Genomic DNA, 20,840 nt, shown 5'->3' with positions numbered 1-20,840 from the left:
AGCTGTATTCAGCAGTTATAACCTTTTTTTTATCTTGATCTTGTATATGGTAGTTAATTTGCGATGTCACAAAATTCTAGAACCAAAACTACCCATATTATCCATAACTGAAATAAACAGCATAATTATACAGTATATACAGAAAAACAAATGGTAGAACATAATTGAAATGAAGATGTGTTTTAAAGCATTATCATTTCTTTGATTTTTTTGAAAACACCTATAATTAGAACTTCTGGGATAGTTCAGTTATTTCAATACTATTTTATCCCAACCCACTGTGCATGATGATACAATAACCAGGCTTGATGGCATTTTCCCTACATTCATTTCTTTCTGCAAAAATAACACCGGGTACACAGCCCTTGAGGGATTTCTCACTTTCATTCTGTTTCTGTGGGAAAGAGGTGGCAGGAGGTGCATTTACCTTGTGATAGCCGTTGTAATCCATGTTCCCAGGCAGTAGGAAGCCTGGGGCCAGGTACAGCTCCCCCTCCATCATCTCAGGCTTGATGAACTCCTCCAGGTAGGTGCGGCACAGCCTTCGGTCCCAGTCATCTGTGATGTGGCCACCATACATTATCTCTCCGAAGAGGTAACGAAGGTCATCATATGGAACCTGAACAAAACACAAAAAACAGAAAACACATTCGAGATTTCCACTCTGGAGACTGCATTACATCTCTGAGCTCATTTCTAATGTTCTATGCAGTAAACAGTGCTATATTGCACAACACAACCTGCATACAATAAGGCTTAAACGGCAAATATTTCCACTACCATCTGTTACAAAAAATGCATTTTATCAAATGACACGTTTTCCCAACATGATTACATCATACTTTACTAACAGTGGTGAAAATGTGGGGTGATTTTTTTTTCTTTTACTGAAAGCAGATACTGTACTATAAAGTATGTGGAAAGCCATTTAAGGCACAATTAATATATACATTAAAACATAAATATGACGAAGCAATTAATATTGTAGAATTCTTCTTTTCTTTTCTTTTTTTTTTTTTTTTTACAAATAAAATCGAAGTTATCTGTTACCATGCCAAAAATGTTGGTCAAGTTAGATGCCTTTTTTATTTTTACAGAAGAGTGTGTTGTGTTAACAAAAAAATTAGCATTATTAAAAGTAAGATTAAATAGCCTGCAACATGTCCTGCAAACACTTTTATATTGTATAACCCTTATCTATTATCTTATGCTCTAAGTTAGCGTAAGTTCTGCATTCAGTAAACTGTCAGATGATATGATTAAAAATGATATGCAAAAAGATATAAGGTGCTGGATCAAGTTATTTGCTCCAGAAGAACAATTATGGAAGCCATATTGCTAAAAGTTGAAAAAGAAAGTAAGAGCGAAAAAATCTATATGTAGGCTTCTTGAGTCTGCATTTTCTATCCCATCATTTTGCAAGAGTAAAGGCAACACTTACAGTGTCTTCTCGAAAAAAGGTTCGGCAACCTCAGGGTTGAACTACAAACAGGTGATTAACTTAAGCAGCTCTGCATAAGCCGACTTTGAAAATGAGTAACCTTGATTTTTTAATATTGACATACCTTTTGGAGAGGGAAATATAGCAACTCTAATTAAGCTCGAAAGGTTTTGGATAGGTATTGAAGGAGACATTACAAAAAAAAAATAAGACAAAGAAAATTTCAGTTCAAATAGATTTCATCCATCTGGTAATTACAGTGCACTGTTTATTCTGTGTTGGGTCATGGGGAACTGGAGCCTATCCCAGGGAAATTAGGCACAAGGTGGAATGGTACATTCTGGATGGGATGCCAACCAATTTCTGGGCACAACACCCCCACCATACGCACACACCCAAAAACAACAAAAAACAATTTAAAATACAATATGATTAAATGTATTTCGACTATGGAAGGAAACAGAGTACCCCGAGGAGACTCATAAGCACAGGAAGAACATGCAAGATTCAAACACCCAAAACTGAAGGTGGAACAGTGCTAATCTCTAACAGCTGATTTATGCTTTTGCTTTAAGCCTACGCTGTACAGTAGGTTGTTCATACAGAAATTGGTAGGTATACAGTAGATGTGTAGCCTGATTTGCATCTCCCCAGGTTACTAAATGGCCTGGAGATGTCTACACCTGGTAGAATCGCATGTCCAGCTTCTTCTACGTCTCCAAATTGAATTAAGGTGAACATCCTACTGATCATCTCCTCTGCCATATTTTCTTATTTCTGCATTGCAGTAATTTAAGTCATCGTTTTTAACACTTATTAGCTATTATTTTCCAGTTTGAACAACACCAAAAACTTACCAGAGAGTGGCACAGTGGCATAGCAACCCCACTGTGTCTCTGGAGCTCCTGCATGGGCCGTTGTTGAGTGTAATGTGATTAGGCTAATATATACTGTCCGGCATACAGCTGACAGATAAAGTGCTCTTCCAGGTAAGAGGTGTATAATATGAGCTCTGTGACCACGGAAGATAAAGTCGGTGGGGAACTCTTAGGCTGCATGCCAATCTTGCTTGAAAGTCTTTATTAGATACAAGAGCTTAATATCTCAGTATTACCATTTGCAGACATACCAATAATTTAATTGTAGCATGAGGGCAAAATTAAAAATACAAAAAAAAAATAATAATATTACATTTTCTTGAATCCAACTAAATAAATATATAATGCTTCCTGAAAACTATATCTTTTTATATGTGGTTCATGGGAAATGCAAGACTTATTTCTATTGTAGTTTTATCACATATAAGCAACCTCTGAAATGTGGAATGGCTTCGTGTAGTAAAGGGCAAAGCTTTTCGATTTGGAGTAGGATGGTGCGTGGGTAGAGAAGGGTAATTTCACCAGCTTCAGCAAAAGCCTAACTCGCTTTTCTGCAGGCAGGGCATATGTCAACAAGCCTTGTTTTTACCCTCTCTCACTTTTATTCTTCCTTTCGCTTTTTCACTCTTTATTTCATCCTCAAATCTGTTTCTTTCCAGCTGTAATTGTGGCATTTGGTCCTCACCTTACTGTTGGCCTCCAGATAGTTATAGAGGACATTGACTGAGATGGTGAGGTCACCGGTGTTGAACGGATAGCTCCTGTTCCAGCCTTGAGGGCCAAACTTTCGCCGTTCAGCTACCACGGCATGGAAGTAGCACAGGGCAAACAGGATGCCTTTAAACTCATTTTCACGTGCGCACATCTCCAACGTGTCCTGTCAAAAAGAAATAATTTATGGGAAAAAGTCAGGAAAAGAAAATCAAGCATTAAGTATACACTTATAAAAGTGAATGTACTGTATTGTTATTATTGGTTGTTTGATGCAGGTCAATATTAGAAATCATATATACAGTACCATTTAAAAAAGTCTGGACACACCTTTTAATTCCATAGTCTTTCCTGATTTTTATTTCTTTCTCCACTGTAAAACAATGCTTAACATCTTTTGAACAGGTTATATTGAGATGATATATCTTCACAATGGCACTAATCTGATCTGTTGTTCATTTGGTTATTTTTTCAGGATTTTTGAAGGCTTGGTCCTGTTTTTCTGGCAAGGTTTTCATAAGAGCCGGTTTCATTATGGTGCTTGATGTTTTGTTTTACTTTTTAAAGCACTTAACAGTATTGTGCAACTTTAGTATTGTCTAACTGTTCCAGAACTGCTGAACTTCGTGTCTTAAAATAACCCTTGACTAATACTGTATATTTAGATGAGTATACTGTATATTATCTCACATGACATGCATGCAGCATCTTCAATTAGCAATGTCGAAGAGAGCTTTGATTACATTTAGCGCAATCAGGCAGTGAGACTTCATTTTATTGCCATATGTTTTCTGATTTGACACACAGCTGTTTAGTCCCAATCCTTTGAGCTCTCGTTACACCGAGCATGTAGGAATGCTTTTACTAAAAAAAAACATTTCTTCTAGTTCTAGTCTTAACATAATCCCAGTAATTTCACCCTAGTTGTTTTCTTTCTATAATGAAAGCCAATATTTTCCCCCCTGAAACACTGAAATCGTTTTCCCTGAACAGGATCTCCCAATATGCTTGTGAAAGAAATATCACTCATGGCATCAGTTAGGGTTAAAAGAATTGTTGCCAATTTAAACATATGAATCACTGCAGTAATTATGCAAACAAAGCCTCTTAAGTATTTCCCTTTTTAATTTTAACTGGTAAATTTTTTTTGGCCAAGCAGTAGATTTATTTTAATATTTGTCTTTAATCTTTAGAATTTGTATTTAATTTAGCTGCAAGTTGTTTAAATTTTGCTACTTCCTTCCTTTCTTCTTTCCTTCCTTCCTTCACTCACTACTTTGTTACTTCATTAATTAATGCTGAGCAGCACAGAGGCGCTGAATTAAAGCTCCCATCAGCTGCTGGTCACAGGACCAGGATTATGTCTGCAGTTGAGATCTGATTCTTATGAATTGGTTAGTCTATTTTGACACAAATGTGTCCATTTCTCACATTTGTCCAGCATGATGTTTAGCAAAAAGAATGCAACATCTGCATCCTCACCTCTTCAAATTCCCGACAATTTACTTATGTATTTTTTTGGATGAAAGATATATGAATGCCTTCATATAAATACTATTATTATTATTATTATTATTATCATTATTATTATTAGCATCATTATTATTATTATTTTTTTTATATTATTACAATTGTTTTTATTATTATTGCTATTATCACTAACCACCTGCCAGTGTCCATTTTCCTTTACAGCTCCCAGCAGAGCTACATAGTTCATTAGGGAAGACAAATGATTGGACCAGATTCAGTAACGTCTGAGATGTTCTTAATTGTTATCACTTATCGCTGTGCTTAACAATCCTGCCCTCCCCCGGCTCATTATTAAAGATGACTCTAACGACAGGGATCAGGTGGGCGTAAAAGAAATAAATGGCAACTGGTCTCACAGGAAAGTTTCTTCGCCAGACACACCAGTAACACCACATAAATTGCGAAGACATCTCCTATACGTATCATGCAACGAAGGCTGTAGAACACTTAGTATGTTCGACGCGAGAGCTGAGCTAAAGGTGGAGTTATAGAGCCTCTCATTCAGACACAGGACGCATTAAGATTCCAAACACAGCTTCACTGGGGTGAATACGACTGAAAGCACTGCATTCCTCCTCTAGCGCACAGCTGAGAGGCTCAAAGAAAACGAGCAGCATCACGTTTTACCTGGGGTGGGGGGGTCTGGTTATTTTAAAAATGTTAATTGAATATGAATATCCAAAGAGAATAACGTCCTTGTGATTAAAATACTGTTTCTCGTGGGTGTGTCAAGGCGAAAAAGCATTAAAAATGAGGGCTTGGATTAAAATAAACTGTCATGTAGCATTGTATAGTGCAAAAGGAAAGAGATACCATTTGGGCATTATTAGCCACAAATGCAAAGGCGTTGGGGAAGCACACACACACACACACACACACACACACACAAAACACACACACATGCACACACACACACAAACACTCACACACACAAACACACACATACGCACACACACACACACACACACACACACACACAGATACACACACACCCACACACACACATACTGTATATACCCATATGAGGGTGAGTCAAAAATTATCCGCACTCTGGTTTTAAAACATATGTCACCTTCAATGTCTTATCAGCGCTTTTCGTTCAAGGCTACTCTTTCCACAGTCACTGATGTGCAAGTGGGATTGTTTTACATCAACGGGATTTTGTTTTCATTTTTAATTGCAATGTGAGCCAAAATTGTGTCTTATCGTTTTCTGGGATTTTTAAGGGTCAGTATTGAAACAATATCAGGAAAAAGATTCAACACTCAAGAGTGATTGTTACAGTGAGATGCTTATTTAAAAGCTAAAGCTTAAACCTCTTATTAAATGCAGAGGACTGCTATCCAAGGGTAATGTGACGATGCACGTCCGCACTCACTGTCGACATTCTGCAAAAACTTTGTTTTGAGGTGTTAAAGCATCCTCACTATAGTCCTGATTGTGTTCTATCAGACATAGTCCTGTTTGGTCCCCTGAAAGCAGCTCTACAAGGACAAAGACATTTTGTGGCTCACAGCTCAGATTTAAAATTTTTTTATGACGAAATACAAAAGCTTGTTGACAGATGAACAAAGTATTTTAAGTATAAAATTGAAAAGCACGAAGATTATGCCGAAAAACGTATGTATATGTATTTTTCTAAAGGTTAATTAAAATAAATTTTACAGCCAAAAATAATGTTTGACTCACTTTGTGTGTGTATGTGTGGTTGTGTGTATGTCTATCTTAATTTCTGTCCCTCCCCATTATTTATTTTTTACTTTTGTTTTAAAAATGTTTTCTGATTTCTGTTAATTGTAAAATGTTAAATAAAATCCATATTAGCTTCTATATCGTCTGTAAAACTGTTAATGTACTTTTGCATAGAACAGTGTTTTCTCACTTTTTCACTTCACTCTTGTTTTTTTTTTTTACCCTCGCACATAAAATATGTAAAGTGTGAAGCAGATATGGTTCCAGGTACAGAGGGAGAAACTAATAAAAATATACTACCAGTAGTTTTCGCATTACCAATAGTTAGAATCTTAATGTACCTTTACTGGACCATTAGAATGCAATATAAACTGCACAAAATATCCTGGTAGTAATGTTTATTGCTTTTTAGATCAGGTGGTGTGAGCAGTGTATACCGCCGATATCAATCGCATATATCAGTCCTTCGACAGGAAGAAATTGGTTCAACCACCAAGTTGCTCTGGCTGCTGAAAATGTCAATATAGAAAAGCAGTTTTTGTTTTTAGAATGTTGCAGCCTCCTAGAGCTGGTGAGACAATTAGGTCGCGTTTATTTTCTACAGCACTGATTTGCTTTCAAGGCTCGTACATGACTGGAGCGGAAACCATTTAACAGAGGAAAGTTACAACGTCGGCACGTCGCACAGTATAGCATTTATCTGATAGATATCCATCAGCTTGGCAAAGCACGAAAAGAGCTCAGAGCAAACTCAAGGCTAATGGCATCGGTTGGGTTTCACTGACAAGACATGCCGAATTTTAATCATCATTAGCCATGACAATAACCCAAATCTTTTAGACGACTACCAGGGTGATATGCGCAAGCCCAGATTGAGGGTAAAAACGGAGCTATTCCGAAAGCACTCGAGTTTTTTAATTCTGTCTAAGATGTGCTTTAAACAAACATCTGTAATTGGATTTTGTCTGAGTGTGTCTGAAAATCCTCGCTTGTAAGATGACAGATAAAAGATTGCCGCGCCATATGTTTTACATGCACCATATGTTACTTGTCTTGGTGTACCTGGTTAAAGTTGTCCAAAGCTTTGTGCAGGTTAGCATGCATGCCCAGCGGTGGCTCGTTGGTGATTTTGATAGAGTTCTCAAGAATACCCTGCGGAATGATGTGACCCTCAGGGGAAGACGAAGGCTCGGCGCTGATGAAGACTCGAAAATCTTGGTGGCTGGCATTGGCGTGCTGCTCCAGCTTCTTCTCCAGAGTGCCCAGCCACTTGGCCACCAAGTGGATGTTCTGGGTGGAAGAAAAAAAGAAATTAATATGTGATTAGATTACGAAGAGGGCGTGTTGTCATCCGGATCTTAATGGTGGTAGTTCTATGACCTGCAGATTGTTAAATTTTCATTTTTGTGCTTGGCATAAAAATTTGCATGACTCATTTACACTGAAGTGTGAATTAAATATGGATTCAACGATAGTGACCCTGAAAAGATTTCTCTTGTTACATGAAGGGCGATACATGTTGTGATCAAAAGACTTGGTCAGATGATTTTCCTAGAAAAACGTTAAATCGGAGTTGATTGGGATGATGGGATCCCACCACACCACTTTAGAGCACAAAACAATTTCTAACTCGTCAGCGCAAATTTTTCCGCATTGTTTCTAAAGGGCACAGAGTGACAGAGAGCAAGTGGAAATGAATTCTTTGTGAAAGAAAAGCGCCGACCCTCGATGTTCTCAGCACTCAGAGATGAGAGAAAGTTATCCACGCTGTCGGAGAAGAGGTGTTTTGATTGCTGCTAACAACGCGTACTTGCTGTTATTGCACTTTATTGCGGCTTGCCAGCATGCAGAGTGTGTCCTTTTTTTCGCCTTCCCCTGGCTAAACACGTTGGCTTATCAAGCGCTCGCCCAGCAGGGAGACGCCACATCTGTGGTGTCTGCATTCATGGAAGAGGAGATGTGTCGGAGTTTGCAATCAGCGGCTTTGGAGCTGTATGAAGTGATTATACAATTACTGTGTCTGATTCATTAGCATAACCTGTTAACAACATAATTAAATAATCAGGAGGGGAAGAAAAAAAAAAGTGCCGTCAGAACAGAACTTGAGCATCTAAGTAAAAATAACAGCCTCCACTAAGAGCACAATTCATGGTACATTATGCTGGTACAACACTGACGTATACACTGGCATCAAAATGGCACCAGAATGTGAGCGTGAGCTGTAGGTGCTAAGCAGTGACACAGTCTGAGAATAAACCATAATGTGCGGCATTGCTTCTTTTCTTGGAAAAACTCATTAAAAGTTGAATGCTGCCATGGCAGCCTTTTCTCCAATAATGCTTTTTTTCTCCTGCCCTGAGGTATCTCACCTTGTTCCTTTTTGATGCTCTCCAATTCACAGCTCATTGTAGGCCTTTAAGAGGACATTTCGGAACATGAGGCAAGGGAGGGAGGGGGGTGAGGGGAAGTCCATCCAGTTTAGGCCACTTGATTCCCAAGACTGTGGATTTTCTCTTCCAATCTCTGCAATTGATTGCCTCTCCACAGCAAGTGCTTTTCTGCATTTTGGTCGACTGGGCTCTGTGTGCTGCAATATAATTAACCTTCACTGGAGGGGAACTTTCCATTGACCCGCTGAGCTTCCATGAACTTTTGAGGAACAAATGGGTGGTGGGGTGGGTGATTAGTGGAGGGAGAGGCATATAGTGGAAGCTTTCTTACGGGAGGGGAAAGAATTTACTCTAAACAAACCGATCTGCACTGCTATGCAAAAGTAATTAAACAACCACTCGTCTCCTCGCCTGGAGTTCCTGAGGTATGTGATATGCTGTAGAAAAGCTCGGGGATTTAAAGGAAGAACGCTCACATTCTGTCCACTGCTGCCATTTCCAGCTGCCAATAAGGGCCATTAGGATTCAGTACTGGTGCTTCTTTAGAAAGTTAAAAATGCAGTCCTGTTGCAAAGAGATATGGCAGTGTCATCCATCTGTGTGGTAAGTTCTGCTTTTGTTGCCATAACCTCAGTATTTATCCAAACCCAGTAGATAATCCGTATTAAAAACACCATTTTCTTACTGTACTGATTCTTTGTCTGTCAATCCATACGCATTTGGCGAATATGTCATTTTTCAATAGCAGCTGGAACCATTCCAAACTAATACCCATAATAAGCAGCTGGGCAGGAGAGCGGAGAGTGTTTTCACACTGACATTTGGATGGAGTAGAAGCAACCTAATAGACTCATTAGTGGAGTGCGCATCTCTCCCTGGGGTTGGGCCATCATGCTGGCTTAGAGTAAGGACACATTCCTCTCTCCCACTATTCTGGCAGACCAAATGAGTCATTAATCACTAGAGAGGAAGCCTGGGCGACTGGGTGAAACACACATTGCTGACCAAGACATTAGCATACTTACAACTCATAACTGAATTCCCATGGCGAGGCTGCTGCTGATCAGCTAAATGCAGGTTAACTGCTATTAAAAAGGGCATCGGGAAGCGAATGATCTTTGTCGTGAAGTCAGGAGTGTATTTCAAAGTGAGCTTAAACAGCAAGCCGTTTGTCTTTACCTGTAATATTACCCAGTGGCCTTCTTGTGCAGCTAGATCCAAAGTCCTTTCAGCCACCACCTCCTGGCCCTGGCCGAGAGACACGTTGTGGAAATTTCTATTGTCGAACGTGAAGCCCAGCTTTCGACCTGCAAGATACAATATTGTTTAGCAGCAACTACGTAATTTATACCTTTTATTTACACGTGAAACATGTATATACAGTATACAGACACTCAATATAATTGCAATTGTCAGAGGATCTCTCTTTAGGCAAGCATTTACTAATTGATTGTGGTGCACTTTGGCTATGATTCGATTAGTCACACTCACACACACAGCCATGCCTAATCGATCTCCACACTCCTCCAGGAGCCTTTAAGATGTGCCCTTTCAAATCACACAATGCATGGACAGCCAGAGCTGGCCTCCTGATACAAGACGTCTATTTTATCTTTTTTTTTAAATGAAACACTTGTATTTTCTGTTTCAGAAACATCTTCCAAAACAACAGTCCATGAGCCACCATGGATTTGAACAGGAGGCCATTAAAAAGTTTCATCTTTAAACAGATAAAAAAAAAAAAAAATCTAAGCAACTGTACCATGTTTCTCCACATCCTTTAGTGGATCGACTCCAGGAGAAAGGATAAAGAATATGGGCGTGGCAGCTCCTGATTCTTCGAAGGAGATGGCGAAATCAACCGATCGACTCATCACGTACTTACTGCCCAGCTTTTCCTCCACAAAATCTCTGTCCAGAGAAACGGATGACTTTTACTTAACATGCATTTAAAATATAATACTATCTGTCTGTTTAAAATGGTGATACATGTCACTAAGACAATTTAGATTAAATGTGCATGGGTAAAAAAATGTGCTCATGCAACATCTTCAGGAGTACAATTTCCAAGCCATTTGTGTCCACTGTCAGTTGCATACAGCACATTTAAACAAGAATTGTTAGTATAATATAATCCCTTCATAAGCCAAATGACATGCTTGTGTATATACACCAATCGGGCATAACAATTAAACCAGTGACAGGTCATATGAATAACAGTAATTATGTCGTTACAGTGGCCCCTGTCAAGTTGAGATATATAAGTCAACAAACAGTTAAAAAAAACACAGTAAACACAGTTTTGAAGGTATTGTGTTAGAAGCAATGGGCAAGTAGAAATACCCGAGTAACTTTGACAAGTGCCAAATTGTTATAAGGGTCAGGGGTAGCTCAAAGGTTAAGGTACTGGACTACTGATCTGATGAAGGTCCCAGGTTCAAAGACCAGCCCAAGCACTGCATCTGTTGGGCCTTTGAGCAAGAGGTAAATGTAAATATCTAGCCAAATGAAACAGAGTGGGTGTTTCTGTTACTGTATGCAGCGGTTAGTACCTACAGTACCAAAAGTGGCAACATTAGTGAACTAATGGCTGCGTAGCTACAGCTCAGGGTTCCCATGCTGACCCGTGTCTACCGCCAAAGCACCTACAATAGTCATATGGGCATCAAAACTCAATCTTAGCACATTGGAGGAAGGTGGCCTGATCTGATGAATTACTACTTTTTTTAATCATGTGGACAGCTGGGTGCATTGGCATTACTTGGACAAGATATGGCATGAAGATCCACCACTGAAGAAAGGCAAGCCAGCAGAGGTAAAGGTATGGCCTGGGCTATGATCTGTTGATCTTGGATCCTGGCACTGTTACTTTGACACGTGCCTACCGAAACATTGTTTCAGACCAAGTACTTTACACTGCCACAGGCCTGCCACACTGCAAAAAAAATATGTCAGGGATAGTTAGAGGAAAATTACAGTTTCCAAGGTGTTGACTTTGTCTCTAAACTCTTCTGACGTCAGTCTTATTGAGCATCTGTGGAATGTGCCGGACAAACAAGTCTGATCCATCGAGTCTGCACCAACTTACAGGATTAAAAGATCTTCTGCTAGCTTGGTGCCAGACTCCAAAGAACATTTTCAGAAGTCTTGTAAAGTCCATGCTTTGATTGGTCACGTTTTGGCAGCACAAGTACAGTATAAGACAGCTAGATTTTAGTGTTGTGGATGATTGGTGTATACACAGAATGCTTTTTTTTGTTTGTTTGTTTACTGTAAAAGGTATTATCTGCCCACTCGTCCATGCTTACAGACAGCCACATATTGTACTACAGCCTTAAGCCAGCTAATCCGAATTTTTTAGCCACTGACAATCTGAGTCATGCATGTGAAGAGCTGGAATATAAAAAACACAAACCTGACCAAAACTAAGTTAACAATGAAGGTTTTACAGCCTGTATAGTGATGACATGTTTATAATAAACCTGCTTACTAATTACCACCTTGTTATTTAATTACTTTGACTGATTTTTATTTGATTACTGACCTGATGGCATACGTCATTCTGTCAGGTCGTAGTGCTCGCATCATGCACAGCCTCTGCAGCGATGTCTTGTTCTTCCATTCTTGGGGAAATTTCTCTTTCTCTGGACACTCTGACTCCACAAATTTCTTCCAGCGCTTTGCTGAGCCCTCAATATCCCGGTCCAGGTTACGGAATTCATCCATTGTACAAAGTGCCTGAGAGAAAACATAAATCACTTGGCTAGAGGATTTAAAGTTTCACAGCAGTTATTTATTTACCTATAACTAGTCCTGAAGTGGTTTATTCCTTGTATGCCACAATTATTTGTCTTTATTTGACTTATATTTAATTTAATTGCCTTTGCCTGCAATTATAGCACAGAAGAAAAATATGTTTCCTCATGCTTCCAAAACTACACACAATTTGTGTCCTGGAATGTGCCCATGCCTTCGTAAACACAAAATGCATTTGTATAAATTTAAATGTGTAGATTAAATAATATAGGAGCAATCCCTTCAGAAAGTCTGGAGAATTATTGCACAAGATGACATTAAAAAAAAAGTAATAAAAAAGAATGTTTGTCTCGTTGGAAACAAAATATGAAGGGTATATAATATGAGGGCTGTATAATATATTTATCACATGAAACGTCTTGTTGCCTCTTTATTTTATACTAATTTTGTGCACATGACAGATCAGAAAGTTGTCTGCAAAAAAACTTTGTCAAAGCTTATCCGTGGATAAGTTAAAAAAAAAAGCATTTTGATCACTGTACTTAAAGACATATACGTGAATAGCAATAGTGCATATTTACATACATAAAAAATCTCAAGCGGTTATTTAATATCAATTTAGTTTCTAATAAAACATTTGCACAGGTTTCTCACCAGATGCCCTTTTTGGATCATTCCACCAATTCCATCAGGCTTGGGTGGAGGACTGAGGATGCCCTGCATCTCTAGTGATTGATTATTGTATGTGTTAAAGGTCTAGCCCAGGCACCCAACATTGGCAAACCTGTGGTGGCGGGGCTTCGATACCCCAACCCTCTGTACAGCAACTGTAGCCTCAAGTGCTTGAGCTACCTGTCCCATCTACTGTAATAAAAAACACTTAATCTAAAATAACTCCTAAGGAAAAGAAACAAAGAGCAATGGTAAGCTACATCACTGGCATTAATCAGATTTATCAAGCATGTCCTTCTTTCTGAGTTATTATTTTTATGCCCATACATTGATAAATAGATTAACAGAGTATTGCATTACGGGCCACCTACAATTCAATTTAAATTTTACAGGTCTTAGTAAGAGATTAAAGCACATTATACACTGTAATAACCCTGTAATACTTGGCGTGCATTGTATATTGCATGCACGCAGGTGCTGTAATTGCTGAATGAGCCATGTCGAACTGCTAAAGAGAAAAAAAAAGGGCTGGCAACTAAAAAAAGTCCCAGGGAGGTTTGAGGTGGGTGTTTAGATGTTAATTTAATATAATGGCAAAGCAAATTGTCTTTATACTGTTTAAATTGCTGAGTAAACATTAGAGAGTTTCTTCACAATGAAGAGTTCTAAAGTGCTGATGGTGCAAAAAGAAACAGTTCGTATTGTAAAAGACTTTCTTTCTTATTCACATTGAGCCCCAGAATTCTGAGCAACATTCATGAAAAATGAGGAAAAAACAACTATTGTAGAGAAACATTACACACAATAATACAGTTTCCCACTAACGCCACAGCAGAAACACAGTACTGTGCAACAGGTCTTGACTGAGCCACACCTTAAATGTTCATATTAAATTCAATTACATTAGATTAAATGATGTATATTTCATTTTATTTGGGAAAAGAACAGAAAAGTCTGTCTCTTTGAAAGCACACTAAGAAATGAGGGGTGGCTCGAGACTTCTCCACAGCACTATATAGAACTGTACTTTCCAAAATAATTGGTTCAATGATCAAAAACAAATTGCTATTCTTGATATTTGATAATTGATAATCTTGATAATTGCTCCCCATCCCCATGTTATACAAACCAAATCCACACACAGGTTGCACACGCAAAATCCACTCGTCATCATCCATTACCATGTGAAAAAAAGTATTTCATATCAGAAAATGCTCATTAAAATCATACGCAGTAAACCTTTTAAGCACAATTATGGCCATAACAAATATTTTTATGTTGAAAACAGTAATGTTGAGTGTGGCTAAGAACAAAGCACTGATCACAGTCTTAAACTGCACAGTTAACTTTTCAAGTTTTAAAATGAATTCTGTTTTCATTAAAAAACAAGCTATTTGAAAGTGACATAAAAATGATGTGACTTAAACTGTGCAAAACAAAGCTAGTCCAGACCTCCCTGGGGCCCCAACCAAAATTCTGCCAAGGGGTCCTCCTGCCTGATCTGTGAGCCATGCAAACCAAAAGTCAGCACGCATCCATTGTTTTCCATCTGGCATTGGCCCAGAATTATAACTAAACCATGACTGAGAGACAAGATAATCAGTGTCTTGTGTTTATGCTCGTGGAGCATTGACTTTGGAGCAATGGAGAAACGTCATGATGAGTCATGATTTACCCTATTCCAGAGTGATGGGCATGTCAGGGTACGAAGAGAAGCACAGAAGTACAAGTCTCTGGAGACAGTGTTATGACCTGAGGTTTCTATATATAATCACACACATATCCTGTGTGACCTCTCGAGACTGTTGTGTCTAAAAATCCCAGGAGATCAGCAGTTTATGAAATACTCAAACCGGCCCATCTGGCACCCACAACCATGCCACAGTCAGAGTCACAGGGATCGCACTTTTGTTATTCATTCTGATGTTTGATGTGAACATTAACTAAATCTCTTGACCTGTATGCATGATTTTTTTATGTGTGTGTCGCTGAGGTTGATTGGCTGAACTGTATGAATGTGCAGGTGGAAACAGCAAACACACATAAAGTATGATCTTTTTTTATTTATTGATTTATTTATTTAAATTAGAAAAACAAAAAGGGTAAAACCAAAAGGCTTTTCATATATTATAAAGTATTTTATGCTAGCAAAGTTAAAGTATTTTATTTATATAGCGCTTTTAACAATGGTCATTGTCTCAAAGCAGATAGTAGTGATATTGACCATTCCTGGATCCTGTTAATTATAATATGTAGCTTGATTTGTATTTTATTTCAAGCTTTACGAATACAAAATTTTCCTTGCATTGTGGTTTTGGCCTCTAATATTGTACATCGACTAGTTTTACATGTATCGTATTGCCTTACATACGTAGACAGAGTGTTGATTTATGCAGTCTGTAAAAAGTTTTGAGCCACCCCTCATTTTTTTTACAATAAATTAAATGATGTAGACAAAATAAAAAAAAAATGGGAACAAATGTTTTAATGTGACAGGCTGAAATGCATTATTATAAATTATTTAAACTATTATTATTAAAACTAGGTTGTTTATGTAAAAACCTCAGCAGCAACCTCATTTCCTCCCTCTTCTATTGCAATTATTTAACACCTGTTTCTCACTGGCTTTAACCTTAAGTTATATTATTGTTATTTTATTTTTATGTTAGTGTGATTCATAGATCACTGTGTCGCTTAACTAACAAAAAAAAAATAATTCCTCTGAAACTAGTCAGGTACTGGGACTAGACCGAAGCCTGGAGAACTGTCTCTTAAGACTACATTTAAAATACAAGAAAGTTTGTATCTTTGGAATAAATACTTGCACAGTACTGTATATAATCCACAAAGCATAATGACTCCGACAGGCATTATGGCAGATATGTATTACAGCTGCAGGACTAGACGCTTAAGCAAACAAAAACAGTCACTTTAGAACAACTTCTGAAATGATGTGTCTTTATATTAAGCCTTTAACTTAAACATTAACATGCTTTGAAAGCACCAGGGATGTACTTGCCATTACGATTCAGCTTAGCGCTTATCAGATCTGACAAGTAGGTAAACTTTTGCTCAACATTGCCCTTGGAGATGTTCAGCACTAATGTTTTTCTGTGTGTTGTGCATCTGTGACTCCAAAAAAAAAAAAAAAAAGGAAAACGTCCAGCAGCTGGGTTGAGTCATACAATATGGATGGATGAATGAATGGATGGATGGTTGGTTGGTTGAATAGATATTTTGTCAAGTTCCTGTGCATACTTGAGTGGGTGATGTAACTGTAATGCAAGTCATCATCTAAGACGCATAAGTACACATTTTACCGATTGCTTGTTAAACAAATCAGAAGTAAATGCAAGGAGTGGCTCAGTGCACACATCTGGTTTTACCTTGATTCCTCCCCATGAATGATGAGACAGGAAGTCGACGGGGGATGTTACACCAGGCTGGACGGGATACCTCAGCAGAAAATCCAGCTCATTAGTGTTGACTTCCTTATTCATCACCAGAATCTGCAGAGACAAGACGAAGATAGAGAGAGAGAGAGAGAGAGAGAGAGAGAGAGGGAGAGAGACCGAGAGAAAGAGAAAATTTGAGGCAAAAGATGCTTATGAAGACAGTGACAGATCTAATGAGGGGAAATACCCTACCTGAAATGCGAGCTGAGCCGTGTATGTGAGTTTGTCACACTCGAAAAGGCCGCGGGTGGTGTACTGAAACACGGAGAACGTGATGCTGTCGATCAGGTTTAAAACCCTCTGCTTCAACACCGCGTCTGGTGCTGCCTTCGTTACAGCTTTCTGGAAAACCACACTGAAGGCCTGACAGTAAACACCCAAACACACACACACACACACACACACACACACACACACACAAGCAAGAAGACAAAAATCTAGATCATAAACCAGCTCCAAATATTTGCATTGCTGAGCAATTAATCACCGAGCCGTTTTACCTCTGCGTTAAGCGAGATGTTTTAAAAGGCAGCTTTTTATAGAAGTTTGTACACGCTTATGCTCATGCTCATTCCCCTGCATAAATTTGTATGAAAGAACAAAGCAATTATTTTGTGATAGCTGAAGATTGCATTTTGTCACAGCATGGTGACTGTCTCAAAATATGAGAACGCCACCGAAACAAAGACGACGAGCGGCTTAATTAAGTGTTTTTAATCTATCCTCCACTAATGCTCGCGAAACTCCTCTTCTGAAAGCTGACACCTTGTCAGAATCAAACTTCCCATTTCATTACAGAGAGCCTGTGATTGTTTTGCAGATGCTGACAGTGCAGTGTATTAAATGCCCTATTTTAGAAGTTAAAAGAGTGAAAGAGAGAATGAGAGAGAGAGAGAGAGAGAGAGAGAGAGGAGGCAAAGGGTAAGACAGAGGAAGCACAGTGACAGTGACTTGTGCTTGAAGTTCAGGGTCAGTACTGAGGGATACCTTGAGAGCAAACTGGTACATAGGATGGATTTTATTGAGGTCATTCATGATGAAGTAGAGGAGTGAGGCTCGGGCAGCTGCCGGACGGTAGTGCTCTCTCGCCTCGTTGATTTTCAGTTCAGTCACCTTCGCCTCTTTCACCTGAAATCACACACACACACTTATTCTCCTCATGCCCACATACCATTGGCAATGATTAATCCCATAATTCACATTTAGAACTAATCATTGAATAAAACACTCTACTATAATATGTGATGTTATTCACAACATCCTCCACAATATGATTAGATTTATACAGACTGAACCGGACAACCTTCTCTTCTATATCAGCAGCCGTGCGCTTGGTTATCTCCAAGTTCTCAACAAGTTCTGTGTCTCCCAGGAAGTTTCCCGAAGCCGAAGACAGGCGTGAGAGGAGGTTGTCTTCCAGGGTTTTCAAAGTGATTTTGAAGCCGTTCTGCTGCTTCGTAAGGTTCGACTGAAAACAACAACAACAACAACAAAGGGCCGCGATTAAACCACTGAATTGTGAGAAAAGTAAGTGAGGCCAAGAGCCGCAGGTTAGACCAACTGAGTGGTCAGACACCTTAAAGATGACAGTAATCAATACAAACTGTATCTGCAAACAGCAGATATATTGGAGAAAAAAAAGGGTTTGAGTGGATTAACTCGGCTTCCCTGTGGGCACCACATGCAATGAGGACTTTGTAAACTTTTCTGCGACAGGACATTTTTCTTTATTGTCAAGTAGATAAGTTTTTACAAATATGAAAACGAACATAGATGCCCATATTACAAGAGGGTAAAATCAGAAGGGTTTTATTTTTAATTAAATATGTAACACTGGAAAACTCTGGAAGAAATCCCAGAAGTATACATACCAACACTATCAGCATGGTGTGAAAATTCTGGCTCTAACATCATCTCCAACACTGGATTGCGTAATTGATCTTTGGTCTTTGTTTGCACCTGCCGGCAATATTTTCTAACTAGCTGACTTGATTCCGTCTCCCCAAAAAACAAACTAACAAAAAGATTCATTTAAATCACCACCATCCTGACCAGAAACACTCTAACACACTGTGAATTAATATGCTAAAAGTAGTGCATCTTTTTTTGTCTTGTTAGCTTTATATGTCGCTGCTTAAGTAAAAACCTCCTTCTTGCATAACTTTTTTTATTTGCTTCTCAAAGGATCACAGTCTTGATGCATATTTATACTCTCAAGCGGATGCTTTGTGATAAGTGCTCTTCTTGTTCGTATCTTTGCATAAAAAAGTCTTTTGCATGAAGACATATTCATTTAAATCTCTAGCATGTGTATGGATTTAGATAGAAAAGAAAAGTCAAACAGTTTTTGCTGCAATAGGTTGGCATTGGATTCAAGGAGTACCCAGCTCCATGCTCCAAGACTCCAGGCCCCCATGATGCTACACAGGACAAGCAGTATACTTGATGGATGGATGGATTGATGGTTAACAGTAATTCTTATAAATAATAATAAAAAAACATATCTTGTTTATTATTTTGTCTGTGAACATACTACACATTCCTATTATGGAGATTTGTATAACACCATTAATAATGCACATGCCACCTAACCATTACGGAATATATAAGCTTTCTATTGGACATCATTTACATTTACACATCACTGACCTTGACCTTACAAAATCAGCAACTTTGAACTAAAAAGGTGAAAGAAGCACTTATCTTCCTTAATGAGTCAGTAAGGACTCTTAAAAATTATATTCAATTTCCCCAGACATGAGAAAAATAAACAATTAACCAGTCAGCATGTTTAATTAAAAGTAAAATTAAAGTGAGCCAATGCATTCATAATTCCAAATAATGAGGTAGTCGGTTAAGTTCATTTAAAAAAAAAAAAAAAAAAAGGATCTTTGTTTTTTTCTTCGCTAAAGAAGGAACCAGGTGCCTATGCACACTCAGCTGACATTTACACAGCTCACAATCCTTTCCTCATGATCAGCATGAATGCAGGTTACGGTCCATTGAGTGATACATGTATGTACTGTATATATACACAGAGATTCTCATTATGGATGTGCAACAGACAAATCATGGCAAAACAGACCAACATCTCTAAGGAATGTTTCCAAGCACATTGTTAAATCTCTTCTAGGCATAAGGGGGTTTAATCCAATACCAGCCAGGTGTACCTAATAATGATGTGTGTGTGTGCATGTATATGTTGGCAGCACATGCTTGAGGTGCTGTGGCCTGCAGACATTTTTGCCCAGTTTATCCAATGAATGCTGGATTGGATTGGATTGGGATCTGGGGAGTTTGGGGGCCTGGTCATCAGTCTGCCTCCAGACACTGAGTATGGTGGTACAGTATGCAATGCATTGAGCATTCTGGTGTCTTACAATCGAGGATAGCACTGACTTTTTTGGGCAATTTGTTCTGCATTGTTTTCCCTGGGTGACCTGTCACCAGTTTATATTTAAAAAAATATTAATCACTCATCGTCTATACTGCTTCATCCTGTATACAGGGTCACAAGGCGGGGTACACCCTAAATGGGGTGCCAATCCATTGCAGGGCACACACACTCATTCACACAGTATGGCTAATTTGGGAACCTTAATTAGCCTAATTTGCATGTCTTTGGACTGAGGGAGAAACCCGGAGCACCCGGAGGAAAAACGCCAAGCACAGAGAAGACATGCAGAACGCAGAAGGCAGGAATCAAACCCGGACCCTGGAGATAGCCACATGGCCACAGTACTAACCACTAATCCACTGTACTGTCTATAGGCGGTGGAGAAAAAAAAAGATTTGAGTCCATTTTAAGTGTGAAAATTTAAATGTTTCTGAAAACTTTGTTTTATTGTGAGACTAATCAGAAAAAAGGCTTCATTTTGATACGGAACATATAGAAAAATGGAAAAATGTCATGTGGTCTGATGAGTCCAGATTGACTCAATTTCAGAGCAATGGGTGTGTCAGGGTAAGAAGGGAAGTGATGCACCTATTATGCATAGTGGCCACTGTACAAGGCAGTGATGGCAGTGTTAGGATTTTTGGGTTAATATACACTTTATTGCCGAAAGTATTCACTTGCCTGCCTTTACAAGCACATGAACTTAAGTAACATCCAATTCTTAATCCATAGGGTTTAATATGATGTTGGCCCACCCTCTGCAGCTATAACAGCTTCAAATCTTCTGGGAAGGCTTTCCACAATGTTTAGTTGGACAGACACTGATGTTGGACGAGAAGGCCTGGCTCGCAGTCTCCTCTCCAATACAGGTCCATAAAGACATGGATGAGGGAGTTTGGTGTGGAAGAACTGTCTAGC

At 38.7% G+C, this 20,840-nt stretch overlaps 1 protein-coding gene across 2 annotated transcripts in view; it reads right to left on the bottom strand.

The window, feature by feature from the left end:
• The window catches only part of dnah9 (dynein, axonemal, heavy chain 9), a 103,315-nt gene that overhangs the window by 11,345 nt on the left and 71,130 nt on the right, over positions 1–20,840 (bottom strand). For both annotated transcript variants that reach the window (XM_053511471.1, XM_053511472.1), the window contains exons 56-65: positions 17,829–17,993; positions 17,513–17,653; positions 16,718–16,888; positions 16,457–16,579; positions 12,187–12,380; positions 10,405–10,553; positions 9,822–9,949; positions 7,315–7,542; positions 3,005–3,196; positions 428–619 (exon numbers count right to left, since the gene is read on the bottom strand). In XM_053511471.1, the coding sequence (XP_053367446.1) occupies positions 428–619; positions 3,005–3,196; positions 7,315–7,542; positions 9,822–9,949; positions 10,405–10,553; positions 12,187–12,380; positions 16,457–16,579; positions 16,718–16,888; positions 17,513–17,653; positions 17,829–17,993 (1,683 nt within the window). The remainder of the gene's footprint in view (positions 1–427; positions 620–3,004; positions 3,197–7,314; positions 7,543–9,821; positions 9,950–10,404; positions 10,554–12,186; positions 12,381–16,456; positions 16,580–16,717; positions 16,889–17,512; positions 17,654–17,828; positions 17,994–20,840) is intronic.

The sequence above is a fragment of the Clarias gariepinus genome, chromosome 14 (genome assembly GCF_024256425.1).
Source record: "Clarias gariepinus isolate MV-2021 ecotype Netherlands chromosome 14, CGAR_prim_01v2, whole genome shotgun sequence".
NCBI classification, from domain to species: domain Eukaryota; kingdom Metazoa; phylum Chordata; class Actinopteri; order Siluriformes; family Clariidae; genus Clarias; species Clarias gariepinus.
This window is presented reverse-complemented; position numbering and strand designations above follow the sequence as displayed.